The sequence below is a fragment of the Callithrix jacchus genome, chromosome 5 (genome assembly GCF_049354715.1).
Source record: "Callithrix jacchus isolate 240 chromosome 5, calJac240_pri, whole genome shotgun sequence".
NCBI lineage: Eukaryota > Metazoa > Chordata > Mammalia > Primates > Cebidae > Callithrix > Callithrix jacchus.
Genome location: NC_133506.1, coordinates 144,191,689 through 144,208,268, shown reverse-complemented (window position 1 = coordinate 144,208,268; position 16,580 = coordinate 144,191,689). Strand labels below are relative to the sequence as shown.

Below are 16,580 nucleotides of genomic sequence, written 5' to 3'. Positions count from 1 at the left end.
TAACCAATAGTAAATATATTTTTTATGATTTTCTTAATATTTTTTCTTTAGCTTACACTATTTGTGAAAATACTGTATATAATATAAATAACATACAAAATATATGTTAACTGTTATCTATAAGGCCTCCAGTGAACAGTAGCCTATTAGTGGTTAAGTTTTGGGGAAGTCAAAGTTACACCTAGATTTTCAACTGCATGTGAGGTTGGTCCCCCTAATCCTACTGTGTTGTTCAGGGGTCAATTGCATATCAATTTTTTTATTATTGAGAATAAACTTATAAAAATTATTGTGTTTTTGCTAAAAATGTCTCTTACTATTAGTTATTTTTTTATATAATTTTTTCTATTTGCTTTGCCGCGGCAAATTGCGGTTGCTGTTTGGTATGAAACTTGTAGACGCCCCCTTCCAGTCTTTTTTCCTTCACTGTTCTGGCTGTAGTACAAGCTTCTGCATCTCCACTTGATTCTTTCATAGTGTACCTTTGTTTTAAATTTTAAACATTGTTCATACTTCTTTTTGTTTGTTTGTTTGTTTTTTGAGGCGGAGTCTTGCCTCAGTAGCCGCAGGTGACTAATGGCTACTGTACTAGATGCATAGATCCATGTAATTATAATTTTTTTGTCTTTATTTCTTATAATACACACTGCTGTGTGCTTTTTAACAAGCAACATATCTTGGATATATTCACTACTTCAGTATCGGTAAAGAGCTTACTTCTTTTTTTTCTTTTTTTTTTTTTTTTTTTTTTGAGACTGAGCCTCCCTCTGTCGCCCAGGCTGGAGTACAATGGTGTGATCCCGGCTTACTGCAATCTCCGCCTCCTGGATTCAAGCAATTCTCCTGCCTCAGCCTCCCAAGTAACTGGGATTGCAGGCACTTGCCACCACGCCCAGCTAATTTTTTTGTATTTTAGTAGAGATGGGGTTTCACAGTGTTGCCCAGGCTGGTCCCGAACTCCTGAGCTCAGGCAGTCCACTCACCTGGGCCTCCCAAAGTGCTAGGATTACAGGTGTGAGCCACCTCGCCTGGCCTACTTGTTCTTTTTAGCTCTTGCATAATATGATTACCATGATTAACTGATCTTCTGATAATGGACATTTATTTTCAGTTTGTTGCAAATGTGAGTTGATGCAAATATAACTGTGGGACAAAATGCCTAGATGTGAAATTGCTGAGTCAAAGTTCCTCTGCATTTACAGTTGGCTAGATATTGTCATATTGTCCTTCAAATGTTGTACCAGTTTATTTGCTCAGTAAGCACTTCATGAAAGCGTTTCTTCAGGCTGAATGATGAAAAACAGATGAACACAAGCAAAAAAGAGTTCCTGTCATACTGTGTATTACCGGTGTTTAGTCTTTGCCAACCCAATGTGGGAAAAAAATGGTAATGTTGTTACTGTTTTAATTTCCATTTCTTCAGTGGAGGGAGAATGAGCATGTTTTAATGTTTTGGCATCTGTATTTCTTTTTCTGTTTATATTTTTATATGTTTATGTCTTTTAGACACCAAGTATGAAGTGACGTACATGTTTGTTTGCCTCTACATTGCCTTTTTATCAGTCATTTTCCTTCGGTTATATTGATAAAGTAGAATTGTGTCTGAAAAGTAGTGTGAGATGTCATTCAGCCTCGGTACTACACTCTTCCCATCTCCTCAGTGATTGTAGCAATTCTCCCCCTTCTTCATCCTCATCAGCCTACAAACATGCTTGTATTTCTCCTGTTGTAAAAAATACTCCTCTTCATCTTACTTTTCTATGTATTTCCTTCCTTCATAACAGAACTTTTAGCGTTAGCTGTGCCTGCTCTCTTCAGATTCTTATTGTCGCGTATCCTCTCCACTCAAGCTTTTGCTCTCCCTGCCCCAAGCTGCTCTCATTGAAGTTCTTATGACCTTTGCTTTGCCACATTCAGAGGTCAGTTCTCAGTTCTCCTTTCCCTTCGTCTCTTTCCTCTTTGAAACACTTTCATCACGTAGCCTCAAAGACACTACACTTTTTGCCTCTTTTCCGTGTTTTTTTGTTTGATTTTTATTTTTTTTGAGATGGAATTTTACACTGTTGCCCAGACTGGAGTGCAATAGCACAACCTTGGCTCACTGCAACCTCCGCCTTCCAAGTTCAAGCAATTCTCCTGCCTCAGTGTCCTGAGTAGCACCTGCCACCATGCCCAGCTAATTTTTTTGTATTTTTAGTGGAGTTGGGGTTTCACCATGTTTGGCCAGGCTGGTCTTGAACTCCTGACCTCAGGTGATCCACCCACCTCGGCCTCCCAAAGTGCTGGGATTACAGGCATGAGCCACCGCACCTGGCCATAAATTTGTGTTTTATGGTCTAGAAAAGGAGAGTAGTCTGAAGGAGAAAAGAAAAAGAATACATGTTTTGTCTTCAGACTCAGTGGTACTAGAGTATGGGTTCCATAGAAACAAATGTTCTCAGGAAGGTGAGGGAGTGCTCAGAGAAGAGGTTGAGGATAATGGGGATTTTGCTGATGATGGACTGTGAGTGTTTTGGGGCTTGGATGCTTGGGAGATGGAGCAGAATAAAGTGTGGGGATTAGTGTGTGAGAGGTGAAGCCTGGCTCTGGATCTCAGGCCCTTCCATAGTGAGTGATGTAATAGGTTTAAACAGGTAGATAATGGTGATGGGTTTTAAGAACTGAGGTTTCTGGAGGAATGGGGTGTCAGTGGTAGTGTCCTGCAGATGGTTAGGACAGCCAGGTGGCTGGGTCTTACCCTGCCCCTGACAGCCACACAACTTGCGCCTTCTCCTTCCCCTGATCCTTAACTTTACCTTTTAAATGAGGACCCTGCCTAAACTTGCAACCTCCTTTTCCAACATGGCTTTTATTTTTCCCCCTTGAACTTATTACTATTTAACATACTGTATAATTGGTGTGTGTGTGTGTTCCCCCACTAGATTCTGATTTCTGAACTGCTGTGTATCCAGAGCGGAAAACAATGTCTGGCACAGAGTAAGAACTCAATAAATGTTAGTTGAGTCAAATCAGATACACACAGAGGAAAAGCTTATTTTCTCTGTTTATCTATCACACAGTGGCAAAGTTACACTAGGAATTTGGCCAATTTTAAAGTCTGATATACAGAGTTATGGCATAAGCCAATGTAATTTTTATTGTCTCATGCCATAAGAATTACATTTCTCCTATGTGCCAGGCATGGTGCTTGGCAGTAGTGAATATACACATATCTTTAAGGAACTCCATGGATTGGTATCGAACATAAAAGTAAAATACCACTAAATGAGATGAATGCTAGAAGAGTAATGTCATTATTTTACCTCTAGGAAGACAGTTGAGGGGCTGTCTCGTGGGCAAGGTGTTAAAAGGGAGATGGACAAGGAAGGGACAGGTGAAACAGTGCCAGGTAAAGCCACGGGTAGTGCTGGTGACTTTTGTTCTAGAACTAGGACAAAGAAGCAATGTTAGACTAGGGCCAAAAGCAGGAAAGTGCTTAGTGTGATAATATCTGATAGTGGCTTTTTCTTTTCCCCATAAGTGAATAACTTAAAAGGCATTTTATCTTCCATAGTTTAGTTGAACTAGTCTAGCACTTGCATAAAATTATTAGTAATTGAATGGTTAGGTCAAAAAGGATCTTAGGTTTTTGATCTACTCAATTTGATTATTTTTAAGACTTAAAAAATGTAGCTTAATGCCCAATTGCTTTGCTAGTTAAGGTCTTTTGTATATGAAATACTGAGGACATTTTTGTGTTGGGTTGAGGTTTGGGCTCATTTTGGGTAAGACATCTAATGACTTTAACTAATACATTTTGTTGACTATATTTGTCTATAGGTGTTAGAAATCAACAGCTCTTCTAGCTTCTGCATTGTTTAAATATAATAGTGCCATTGGACTGAGATGTTCCTGATGCCAACCTCTTCAGAGTTAAACAGTGGGCAGAACTTCCTAACCCAGTGGATGACCAGTCCTTCTCGGGCTGGGGTCATATTAAATCGTGGATTTCCTATTTTGGAAGCAGACGAAGAGAAGCGAGCAGCTGTGGACATTTCTACCAGCTTTCCTGTTCAAGGCACACATTTTTCTGATAGCTTCACCTTTATAAGTGAAGAAGATTCACTTCATGAAGAACAGAAGTCAGAGTCAAACAGCCCTTACAAACCACAGTCAGATAAATCTGAAACCCACACAGGTTTTCCTTGCATTAAAAAGGGACTACAGATAGTGGCATGTCACAATGCTTCTGGGCTCCAGGAAGAAAACAAAAATGACTTCATCCCAGATATTGCAAATCAAGTCAAAGAAGTGGCTTATAAAGACCCACTTTTTAAAAAACTTGAACAGGTACGATAGGATTTGGCCTACTATGAATTTATGTCGTTGCAGGTTTCTATTTATGTAATAAAGTCATCTATTCTAGGTCTTCTTGTTTTTTCCCCTTCACTCTGAAATCCTCAGAATACCAGATTTTGCCCTTTGTCTAATGTGAAACATTGAAGTATGTTTAATATATAAGATATAACTATAGCACTTATGATAACTTTAAGTTGTTACCTCATTTGGCAAAAAGTAAGAAATGTTTGATCAAGTATTAGGAAGAAAAAGTGGATGTACTGATACCATCCTATTTTAACAGTCAAAGGATTTATATGGCTTTTTTGTGTTCTTAGTTGAGATAGTTGATATTATTTCCTTCGTAAGGATTTGAGTTTTAGATTTTTAGTAACCAATTTAGTTACCTAGGAATCCCTCTCTAAAACTTCTTACCAGGGAAGATAGGAGGGGGGAGATGGAAGGAATTAAGGGAACAAGGGGTCCATGAAGAAATGTAAAGTTGATTTGATAAAATTAATTTTATATTAAAAATAAAAGCTGAAGGAAGTACAACAGAAGAAGCAGGAACAATTAAAGAGGCAACAGTTGGAGCAACTACAAAGACTCATGGAGGAACAAGAGAAGCTACTCACCATGGTGTCTGGGCAGTGCACACTTCCAGGTATGCTTTGGTTACACAGGGCCTCAGTGCAATGAGAAATAGTTACATACGTTTCTGATGTGTATGTGTTTGATAGGTTATTTATAACTTCCTGTATCATATGTTATGAACTCCAGTTTGTTTAAGGGCCAGGAAGACAAGGTGAAATGGTAGAGGTGTAATATAACTGGTACAAGAAGGAGCTGTGGCATTCTGGTGTGCACATGCCCTACTGTAAGGCATTCATGTTTATTCGTTAAAAAAAAGATGAGCTGGGTGCTGTGGTCCATGCTTCTAGTCCTAGCTACTCTGGAGACTGAGGTGGGAGGATTGTTTGAGCCCAGTAATTTGAGACTGCAGCAGTGAGCTATAATGGCACCACTGCATTCTAGCCTGGGCAACAGAGTGAGACCCTGTTCCCCTAAAAAAGGATCAATAGAGGAAAAGCCAGATTTGGCCTAGAGCTACTACTGGTATCTAACTCCTGCCTGATGAATGAAAACTGTTGGGTGTCATAAGGTATATGCAGAAGCCACTCTGTTCAACTGCAGAACCATACCAAAGGTACTTAACATGGTAGTGTGACTCATCAGTTAACAGAAAGCACTGTGTGCTAATCAGGAAAGAAAACTGGAAATGTGACCTGGAGCAGTGATGTCATCAGTCCTTATTGGCGTTCCTGGCATGTAGTAAGGACATTTTCTATCTTGTTTATTCTAATTCTATATCATTTTTTAAAATGCTGCATCTGATGATAAAATTATTACGGATTGTGTCTCACATTTTGAAAAACTGAAGTTGGAGCCATGTGCTTGCTTCTTGGTGCTACTTTTGAGAAATATACTTTACTGACTCAGGAAAGCACTGTTCTGCTCCGAGATTGTGCTGGGCATTGGGAATACAAGGAAAAAAAAGACTTGGCAAGTGAGGGAGTCTGGGTATAGGGTTTGAGTCGGGTGTGGTCATGAGAAATTGTAGCAAGTTGGCTAGGCGTGGTGGCTCACGCCTGTAATCCCAGCACTTTGGGAGGCCGAGGCAGTCGGATTACAAGGTCGGGAGATCGAGACTAGCCTGGCCAACATGGTGAAACCCCATCTCTATTAAAAATATTTTAAAAATTAGCTGGGCGTGGTGGCAGGCACCTGTAATCCCAGCTACTCGGGAGGCTGAGGCAGAATTGCTTGAATCTGGGAAGCAGAGGTTGCAGTGAGCGGAGATTGTACCACTGCACTCCAGCCCGGAGACAGTATGAAACTCATCTCAAGAAAAAAAAAACAGCAGTGATACTTTTAAAGGTAGAACCAGCACTGTGGCAGAATGACAGGGAAGCTGATTTCAAAGTTATTTACATAAGAACTAGCTTTATTCAGTCATAGAGCACTTTGCTTTGGGGCAGTGGTTTTCAAATTTTGGTCTCAGGACCCCTTAGCATTCTCAAATTTTTGAGGACCCCAAAGAACTTTTGTTATATGGGCTGTGTTTATCAATAACTTACTGTATTAGAAATTTAAACAAGTTGGACATGGTTGCTCTCGCCTGTAATCCCACTACTTTGGGAGCCCAAGGCAGGCAGATCACCTGAGGTCTGGAGTTCAAGGCCAGCCTGGCCAACATGGTGAAACCCCATCTGTACTAAAAAATGTAAAAAATTAGCTGGGTGTGGTGGCACACTCCTGTAATCCCAGCTACTCAGGAGGCTGAGGCACAAGAATCACTTGAACCCAGGAGGCGGAGATTGCAGTGAGCCGAGACTGTGCCAGTACATTCAGTACATTCCAGCCTAGGTGGCAGAGTGAGACCCCATCTCAAAAAAAAAAAAAGAAATTAAAACTGAGACATTTAAAAATTAATTTGCTTAAAATGATAATAAACCAATTACATGTTATAAAAATAACATTTTGAAATGAATGTTTCTTTTCTAAAGCATAAAAGAACAATAGTGTTTTTATTTTTGAAACTTTAAATTTGGGCTTGAAAGAACTCAGCTGATTTTCCTATCTACTTTTGCATTCTGTCTCTATGTTATGTGAAAAATTTTGGCTTCACATGGATATATAATTGGAAAAGAGGAGTATTTTAATAGCTCTTTCAGATAACTGTGGTTACTCTTTGGTTTTGCACCTTAACAAGTGGTCATTTTATGGCAGTTATTTGCCATATGGAATCTAAAACTGTCTTAATGAACTTTTTATACTCTTACATTAAAATATAATACAAATATATTGAATATCTTGACATTTTGAATGAATTTTTTATGGTGCGTGTTTTTGGAGCACTGGTCACTTGGAAAATAGTGGTTCACTGAATTATGTAGGTCTTCAAAATGTTGATATATTTCATTATACAACAGTATCAAAAATGGCATTCATTATTATCACTACCAATCACATCTAAACAGTCTTGAAGTATTGCTAATACAGCTTTCAAGCTTATGGTGGTGAACATGCTTTGCAAAATTCTAATTTTTATTTGAAAGATCAGATTTTATCATTGGCAACAGATGACTGTCATTTTCTTTGAAGTGACTGGCTTACTTGTTTCTTTTTTGAGAAAATGCCTGCCAGATACCCAGATTTAAATAATCATAGTTTGTCTGTCATTCATTCTTTCAAGTAAAAATGGTGTTCCCTGAATGGTTTCCTGAACGTCATTTTGGAGCAGAGGCAATTTGTGCATACTTCCCCTTTTGTCCCACAGAATGTTCAAAAGACGTGTACTTAAAAGTCGAGATTTAATGAAATTGTCACTCTGTTGCCCAGGCCCAGGCTGGAGTGCAGTGGTGCAATCTCAACTCACTGCAACCCCCTGGGTTCAAGCAATTCTCCTGCCTCAGCCAACCAAGTAGCTAAGACTACAGGCCTGCACCACCTTACTTGGCTAATTTTTTGTATTTCTAATAGAGACAGAGTTTCACCATGTTATGGTGGTCTTGAACTCCTGGCCTCAGGTGATCCTCCTACTTTGGCCTCCCAAAGTGCTGGGATTACAGGCATGTCACCATGTCCGGCCAGGACATTCTTAAGTAAAACTTTTTTTTTAAACGGAGTCTCTTATCACCCAAGCTGGAGTGCAGTGGCGCGATCTTGACTCACTGCAACCTCGGCCTCCTGGGTTCAAGCAATTCTCCTGCCCGAGCCTCCCAAGTAGCTAGGACTACAGGCACATACTAACATGCCCAGCTAATTTTTGTATTTTTAGTAGAGATGGGGTTTCACCATGTTGGCCACATGGGCTCGATCTCTTGACCTTGTGATCCACCCGCCTCCACCTCCCAAAGTGCTGGGATTACAGACGTGAGCCACTGCGCCCGGCCAAAACTTTTTTTTAAACTATGCGTGCATGGTGCTGACAAACAACCGCTATTGGGACTCTGGGTGCTTCTGTCCTGCTTTGAAGAAGGCACCAGAAGTTTTTTATTTTGCATTTGCACCATCAGTGCATATTTTATGAAAGTAATTGTGACCTAGTAGATGCCCCAAGACTGAGAACAGTGCTTTAGGATATTACTTTCATCAAAGACCACTTCAGGCTGAAGTGGGATGACTGTCAGTCAGAAATGTTTAGATTGGGGAAGGGGTTGTGAGGAAGGAAGGAAGGTTGAAGCTGATGTTCAGTGAGGCCCTGCCTGACTTTAATTAAGGTCAAATTAAGGTTGAAGCTGATGTTCAGTGAGGCACTGCCTGCCAGTGCCCTTTCAGAAGTGTGGCTTAGAGATGGAGAGAAGAACCTCCTCTGTGTTTACTGGGTTAATTCAAAAGCAGAGACTTAAGAAGCAGAACAGACAAAAAAAATACAGGAAATTTAGAAACTAGAGAAAAGGGCCAGGCACGGTGGTTCACGCCTGTAATCCCAGCACTTTGGGAGGCCGAGGCGGGTGAATCACTTCAGGTCAGGAGTTCAACACCAGCCTGGCCAACATGGTGAAACCTCGTCTCTACTAAAAATAACAAAAATTAGCTGGTGTGGTAGCCTGTGCGTATCGTCCCAAGTACTCAGGTGGCTGAGGCAGGAGAATCACTTGAACCTGGGAGGTAGTGGTTGCAGTGAGCCGAGATTTTGCCACTGCACTCCAGCCTGGGCAACAGAGTGAGTGAGACTTCATATCAAAAAAAGAAAAGAAAAAGAAACTAGAGAAAAATACAAAAAGGAAAATTCAGCTTCCATCACCCAATGATACCAAAATTCTGAAGGGCAGCTTTTGGTAACTACGGAACAGCTTAGGTCACTCACATCACTGTCTGCATGGGTGCTCCGGGTCTGACTTGCTGATTGCAGGGCTGCAGAGTTGACACCTGCATGTTCTCACACATGGAACAGGGGTTAGGCAGCTGCAGCTCTGCCATGCCCGTGCCATCTGCACGGAAGCCGTATCTAAATATATTCTTATTTAAAACTATATGAAAGTCACTTTGGAATTTAAAAGTTTCATGATTTTGACCAGGTGTGGTGGCTCACACCTGTAACTCTAACATTTGGAGAAGCCAAAGCAGGCAGATTGCCAGAGCTCAGGAGTTTGAGACCAGCCTGGGCAACAAAGCGAAACCCATTTCTAGTAAAAATACAAAAAATTACCCCGGCGTGGTAGTGGGCGCCTGTAATCCCTGCTACTCAGGAGGCTGAAGCATGAGAATCACTCAAACCCGAGAGGTGGAAGTTGCAGTGAGCCAAGATCACACTACCGCACTTCAGCCTGGGCGACAGAGTGAAACTGTCTCAAACAATCAGTCAATCAATCATGTTTCATGGTTTTGTTAAATACCACATCCGAATAAAGGAAAAAAATACTTTTGTCACTGTGGAGAAGCCTTTTGTGGGATGGGATCACTCCTGGGGAGAAAAGACAAAATGTTGAAGGAAGTCATCAGCTTTGCTTTTCTTAATTTAAGGTTTGAGTTTACTGCCTGATGATCAGAGCCAAAAGCACAGATATCCAGGAAATGCCACCACTGGGGAGAGAACCACACGCTGCTTCCCATCATACATCTATCCAGACCCAGCCCAGGAAGAAACATACGCCTCCAACATTTTATCCCATGAGCAAGGCAAATTCTGTAGAACTGCTCATGAAGATTTTGTTTTAACTTCAAAAAATGCTTCTCCTAATTTATTTTCTGAGGCACAGTATCAAGAAGTACCTGTGGAAAAAAACAGTTTAAAAGAAGAAAACCGTAACTATCCTGCAGGTGAGCTACTTCTGTTTCTCTTTTCCCGACTTCACTCATAGTGTTACTAAGTTGTCCTATGATAAGGCTTTTCTGTGTTTTTTCTTTAAAAATTATTTTTTCAGAGATGGAGTCTTTGCTGTGTTGCTCAGGCTGGACTCAAACTCCCGGGCACAAGCAATCTGTGCCCCCTCAGTCTCCCAAGTAGCTGGGACTATAGGCATGTGCTGCCCTGCCAGCTCTTTCTGTGTATGTGTGTTTTTTTTTGTCCCCTGTGGCCTTTTTTTGGAGACAGAGTATTGCTCTGTCACCCAGGCTGGAGTGCAGTGGCATGATCTCAGCTCACTGCAACTTCTGCCTCTAGGGTTCCAGTGATTCTCATGTCTCAGTCATCCAAGTAGCTGGGATTACAGGCATGCACCACCATGCCCAGAGAATTTTGTGACTTCTTAGTAGAGATGGGTTTCACCAGGTTCCCCAGGCTTGTCTCAAACTTTTGGCCTCAAGTGATCTGCCTGCCTTGGCTTCCCGAAGTGCTGGGATTACAGATCTGAGTCACTGCACCTAGCCATAATGCCTTGTTCCTAATTTAGGATTAATTCCTTGGTATGGAAAGCTCAAATGTATTTTCTTTCTTTTTATACAATATGCTTCCCTAGCCTTTTATTTTGTAAAATTTCAAACATCTAGAAAAGTTGAAAGACCACTGCATTGATTACTGGTATACTTACCAGTGTATGTTACTTCATTCCAAATATTTCAGTATGCATCAAGTATAACCACAGTGCTATTATATCTAAGGAAATTGATTATAATTCCTTAATATTCAAGTTCATTTTGGAATTTTCCCAATTATCACAAAATGTCTCTTAAAAGTGCCTTTTTTTTTAAAGGAACCAATCAAATTTATGCATATCTAGTCAAGTTTATGTATTATATTTGATTCTTATTACTCTTTAGTCTTTTTATCACTAGAAAAGCCCACACTTCTTTTTCTCATGACATTAACCTTTTGAAGAATGTCGAGTGCCTTTATTTTATTTTATTTTTATTTTTGAAACAGGGTCTAGCTCTGTCGCCTAGGCTGGAGTGCAGTGCACCATCTCAGCTTACTGCAACCTCTGCTCACTCTCAGCCTCCCAAGTAGCTGCAATTACAGGTGTGCACCACCACGCCTGGCTAATTTTTGTATCTTTTTTCTAGAGACGGGGTTTTGCCATGTTGGCCAGGCTGGTCTCAAATTATTTAATTATATTAAAGAACTCCTTGAGTGTTGTAAAATCTTTGACATACGTTACTTTTAATAAATATGTTTTAGCATAGTAACTTTAAAATTCTCATGTTTTAAGACATTAGTATGCTTTTCTTGAGCTAAATTGTTACTAATTTTTATCTTAGGAGAAAGTATTTTATGTTGGGAGAAAATGACGGAACAGATTCAGGAAGCGAATGATAAGAACTTTAAAAAATGTGACAATTCCTCAGAAGTGGCTAATGTTGAAGAAAGGTATTGTTCATGTTAAAAGTGGCAAATGTGACTATTTAGTACAATAGCTGGCCTTTGTTACAGAACACTTTCCTTGTTTGAAAGATACATACTTTTCTTGTTTTTGTTTGACTATACTCTTAAGGTTAAAGATACAACCTATTATGTACTGTGGACAACAAAGGAGGTTGGGGAGGTATGTCAGTTAAACTGCTTTGACATTGTATTTTCAAAGCTTTTTCACTTAAGAGAAACATCTGAATAAAATCAGTCTTCTCTCAAATAGTTAAATCCTATTTTTTTGGAAGAGGGAAATATTAAGTATTGGCATCTCCCATTTGGTGTCACTTATTTATAATTGCATAATCAGTGATAGAATTTTAAAATATGGCAAATTTAAAGTATTTTATCTTTTAAATATTAGGTAATTTTAAAAATATATTTCAAAATTTTCAATATGATATGGACAAAATGACTTTTCTGATTACTGCTCTACTCACATTAAGGGCCTTTCTTAGTTTAAAAAAATGCATAGTTAGTAATCTATTTTTCAAATACATTTTAAAGTTATTTGATGAATATGTTATTCCACATATTAATCTGTAATGGATAAATGAACTTCAGAAGCGTTCTTAGGGCTCCCAAGTCACCTGAAGAGTGTTGTATATTCTTATATTTAAGGGGTGGAGAAAGATTGTGGCTTTTGTTAGATTCTCAAAGTGAAGTACTGATTCTGGGAAAGGTTAGTTCTCTCTGAAGTCTAGGGTTTCTATACCAGGCACACAAAGTGTCAGATATTCACACATCATGATTTGCATGTTAAATAACTTTGTGTTTCTTTAGGCCCATTAAAGCTGCTATTAGAGAAAGGAAACAGACCTTTGAAGACTACTTAGAAGAACAAATTCGGTTGGAAGAGCAAGAACTGAAGCAAAAACAGCTGAGGGTTAGCAATTGTGCTATTTTGATTACATCATTCTGAGGCTTTAGAGATTTATCTAATTTGTTTTAAAAATAACTTTCAGGTGACTTGGATATACCAAAATTAATTCAAATATTCTTTTATTTTAGGAAGCAGAAGGCCCATTGCCAATCAAAGCAAAACCGAAACAACCATTTTTAAAACGAGGAGAAGGTTTAGCCAGATTTACTAATGCTAAATCTAAGTTTCAGAAAGGGAAAGAAAGTAAACTAGTGACTGACCAGAGCGCTTCTGAGGACCAGCTTCTATTTAAAATGGATAGACAGCAACTCCAGCGGAAAACCACTCTCATAAATAAAGAACCGTGTGCAGAGAACCCTACCCTTAAAAAGGACAACAAAGCTAGAACCAGGAGGGGATCTGTCACTATCAGTCAGAAGCCAAAAATGCTGAAGTGTAATAACAGGAAAAGTCTGTCTCCATCAGGGTTGAAAATACAGACGGGGAAGAAATGTGATGACGGGCAGTTTAGAGACCAGATCAAATTTGAAAAAAAAGTTACATCTAATAATAAAGAAAATGTACCTGAGTGTCCAAAACCTTGTGATACTGGCTGTACAGGGTGGAATAAGACACCAGATAAAGACAGACATCCTCTTTCAACAGGGCCGGCCCGCTGCCTGGCTTCTAAGAGCCTTGTCAGGGAGACCGTGAAAGACTCGGAACCTTCTCTTGACGTTTCTCTTCAGAAAACATTAGAGACTTGGGAACGAGAAAAGGAAAAGGAAAATTTAGAATTAGATGAATTTTTGTTTTTAGAACAAGCCGCTGATGAAATATCATTTTCTAGTAATTCCTCATTTGTACTGAAAATCTTAGAAAGGGATCAAGAGATCCACAAAGGTCACCGGATGTCTTCCACCCCTGTCAAAGCTGTGCCACAGAAGACAAATCCGGCAGATCCAGTTGGTCAGTGTAACTGCAGTGAGGATTTGGACCACGCTGCACGTGAGAAGGAGCGTGAGTGTGAAGTCACACCCAAACAAAACCGTTCATTGTCCTCAGCTGATGAATCGAGGGAACAGCCTTGTAAAATCATTAGGAAAGCCTTCCAAAAGAGCACTTCTGAAAATCAAACTGAATGGATTGCAGGTGACAATGAAGGTGTTATGAACAGTGACAGTAGCACTGCCTCTGAGGAGCAGCTTGATGTTACCATAAAACCATCGACTGAGGATAGAGAAAGGGGCTTCAGCAGCAAAGAGGATAGCCCACAAGTCTGTGATGGTAAGGGGCCTTTTAGGGACACCGGGACTCAAGAAGATAAAAGGAGAGATGTTGATCTGGATTTGTCTGATAAAGATTACAGTAGCGATGAGTCTATCATAGAAAGCAGCAAACATCAAGTGTCTGAGCCCTCAAGATCCTCATCCCTAAGTATGAGTAAAATGGACTTTGATGATGAAAGAACTTGGACTGACCTTGAGGAGAATTTGTGTAATCAGGATGTTATTCTTGGGAATGAATCTAGTTACGGGACTCCGCAGACGTGCTACCTTAATAATGAAGTAGGCATCCTGGACAAAACAGTAAGAAGGAAGATTGCACCAGTCAAGAAGGGAGAAGACTTGAGCAAATCTAGGAGGAGCAGAAGTCCTCCTCCTACATCGGAGCTGATGATGAAATTCTTTCCTTCCTTGAAACCAAAACCAAAGTCAGATTCACACTTGGGAAGTGAACCCAGGTTAAACATAAGTCAAGACCAACCACCTGGTGAGTCAGATCCTTATAAAATATGTATCAGAATGTGAGAAATTTAACATTTATCAATGCTGTCAGGATGCTTAAAATCCTAACTTAACCGCTCAATGGAAGTCAAATTAATGTGTGATTTGAAAAAATCTGATTTATTTTGTGTGTCTATAAAATGTAATAGTCACTAGTATAAGAGATTCAGTTGAATTGTCCTTTCAGATTTTTCAAACTTAAACTTCGTTTTGACTTTCTGACTTTAAAATCAATTACTTTTTAATAAAGTGAGATAACATCAAAGCTCCTAAGTTTCCTTTCTTCCCCAGACCAGGTCCAAGTCCCCCTTCCTAGAAGTATCAGCATTACCATTTCATTTGTGTATTCTAAAGAGGCCATGCATGTAAAAGCATATGTGTGAGTGTATATAATGACTTTTCTAAACAAATGAAAATATGCTTTTTAGATACTGTCTTGCACCTTGCTTATGATAAATTGTGAAGATTGTTCTAACACATACACATCTACCTCGTTCCATTTAATGGATGTTTAGTATTTCAGTTGATGTAATGGACTTTTTAAACTCACACTGAAAGATTTCTTTCCATTATATTATATTATAAACTCCAATTGACTAGCATAGCATAGGCGCTTTGAAATATAAATTATAACCTTTTTTTTTTAATTCTGATTTAAAAGTAACTTTTTTTTTTGTAGAAAGTTTGGAAGCTTAAAAAGTATAGAAGTAAAAATATTTACAACTTAGCTACCCAAAAGTAATGGCTATGCCATTTTTGGGATATTTCCTTCCCATCATTTTTCCTATGTATTTTTAATATGACAGAGAAGTATAACTTGCGCTATTCTTTAGCCTTGTGGATCACATTTATTTTCTGAAAAAGTACTAATGGATAAAATGCTTGTTCGAATTGCAGGACAGAAGCACTGGCTATTTTACATTTTAAATAGCAAATTTGATAAAGAGAAAAAAATCTTACTTTGCATTTATTTGATTAGTAGTAGGGGATAAACTTTGATTTTGGTGTTGATTAGCCCATTAGATCTCTTGTGGATTACTTACTCATGTTCTTAAGCTATTTATATATATTGGCTTTTAAAAAATGGTTTTGAATGATTTATTTTTATGTATCATGTTGATTCCTTGTCAGGTCGATACTCTTTTCAGGTTGATTAATTCTTTCATAAATTTGCACTGGTTTCCTCAGGAAAGTTAGGTTTAATTTTTTTTCCTTTTCATATTTGAAGCATTGTTTCTAATGCATTTTAATGGCACAGATGTTTGCCATATTCTTGGCTCTTAGTGTTACTAGCTAGCTAGTGTTTTTGCTGCTGTAAGGCCTTTTGTGAAGTTCACTATTTATGGCCCATTTTATAGGTGACAGTGCTCGATCCCAGGTTTTGAGAGACAAAATTACTGAATTGGAGACAGAAATAGAAAAGTTTAAAGCTGAGAACGCATCTTTAGCTAAACTTCGCATTGAACGAGAAAGTGCCTTGGAAAAACTCAGGTGCGTTTGGGTCTGTAAGTTGGGAGAAAATACGCAGTGATTCAGTTTTATCTTTAAAACCATCTAAGCAATCTGAAACATTTTCAGTCAATCCAACAAATATAACTGAAAAGGAGGTGAAATCTGTATCATATAAGATTTTTTTACTGAATAAAATGACCCAATGTAGTCAATGATGTGTCAAAAAGGGAATTTTCTTGGTGGAGAGATCATAAATTGAAATTTGAAAAAAAGTTTGGATCCAATAGTACTTTGGTTAGTTAGTGTATAGGTTTCTCTGGGATGCTGTAACAAAGTACTACCAACTAGGTGGCTTAAAACAAGCAGTTTATTTTCTTGTGGTTCCTCAGGCTGTAAGTCCAAAGTCCAGGCATCAGCAAGACGGGCCACGCTGGCTCCTCCAGCTTCTGGTGGTTTCAGGCACTCCTTGGGTATTTTTTGGATTACAGCGACATCACTCCAGTCTCTGCCTCTGTGGTCACACGGCCATCTTCCCTCTGTCTGTGTCTTCACATGGCATTCTTTTCTGCGTGTGTGTCTCAGTGTCTCTTTAAAGGATAGGGTCATATTGGATCAAGGGCTGACCCTACTCCTCTATAACCTCACCTTGACTGGCATCTTAATTATATCTTCAAAGGCCCTATTTCCAATAAGGTCACATTCACAGGGATTGGGACTTCAACATGCTGTTTTAGAGGACACAACTCCACCCACACCAGTAGACAGTATGACATATTGTTTCCTACCCTACGTCATGATCTTATCGGACTTT

The 16,580-nt window shown here is 39.2% G+C and overlaps 1 protein-coding gene across 10 annotated transcripts in view; it reads left to right on the top strand.

Annotated features, from left to right (window-relative positions):
- CPAP (centrosome assembly and centriole elongation protein) overlaps positions 1-16,580 on the top strand; it is a 97,918-nt gene that overhangs the window by 59,186 nt on the left and 22,152 nt on the right. For all 10 annotated transcript variants that reach the window (XM_054256719.2, XM_035302370.3, XM_054256720.2 and 7 more), the window contains 7 exons: positions 3,820-4,329; positions 4,858-4,981; positions 9,847-10,143; positions 11,521-11,629; positions 12,452-12,554; positions 12,680-14,303; positions 15,676-15,808. In XM_054256719.2, the coding sequence (XP_054112694.1) occupies positions 3,886-4,329; positions 4,858-4,981; positions 9,847-10,143; positions 11,521-11,629; positions 12,452-12,554; positions 12,680-14,303; positions 15,676-15,808 (2,834 nt within the window). In that variant the 5' untranslated portion in view covers positions 3,820-3,885. The remainder of the gene's footprint in view (positions 1-3,819; positions 4,330-4,857; positions 4,982-9,846; positions 10,144-11,520; positions 11,630-12,451; positions 12,555-12,679; positions 14,304-15,675; positions 15,809-16,580) is intronic.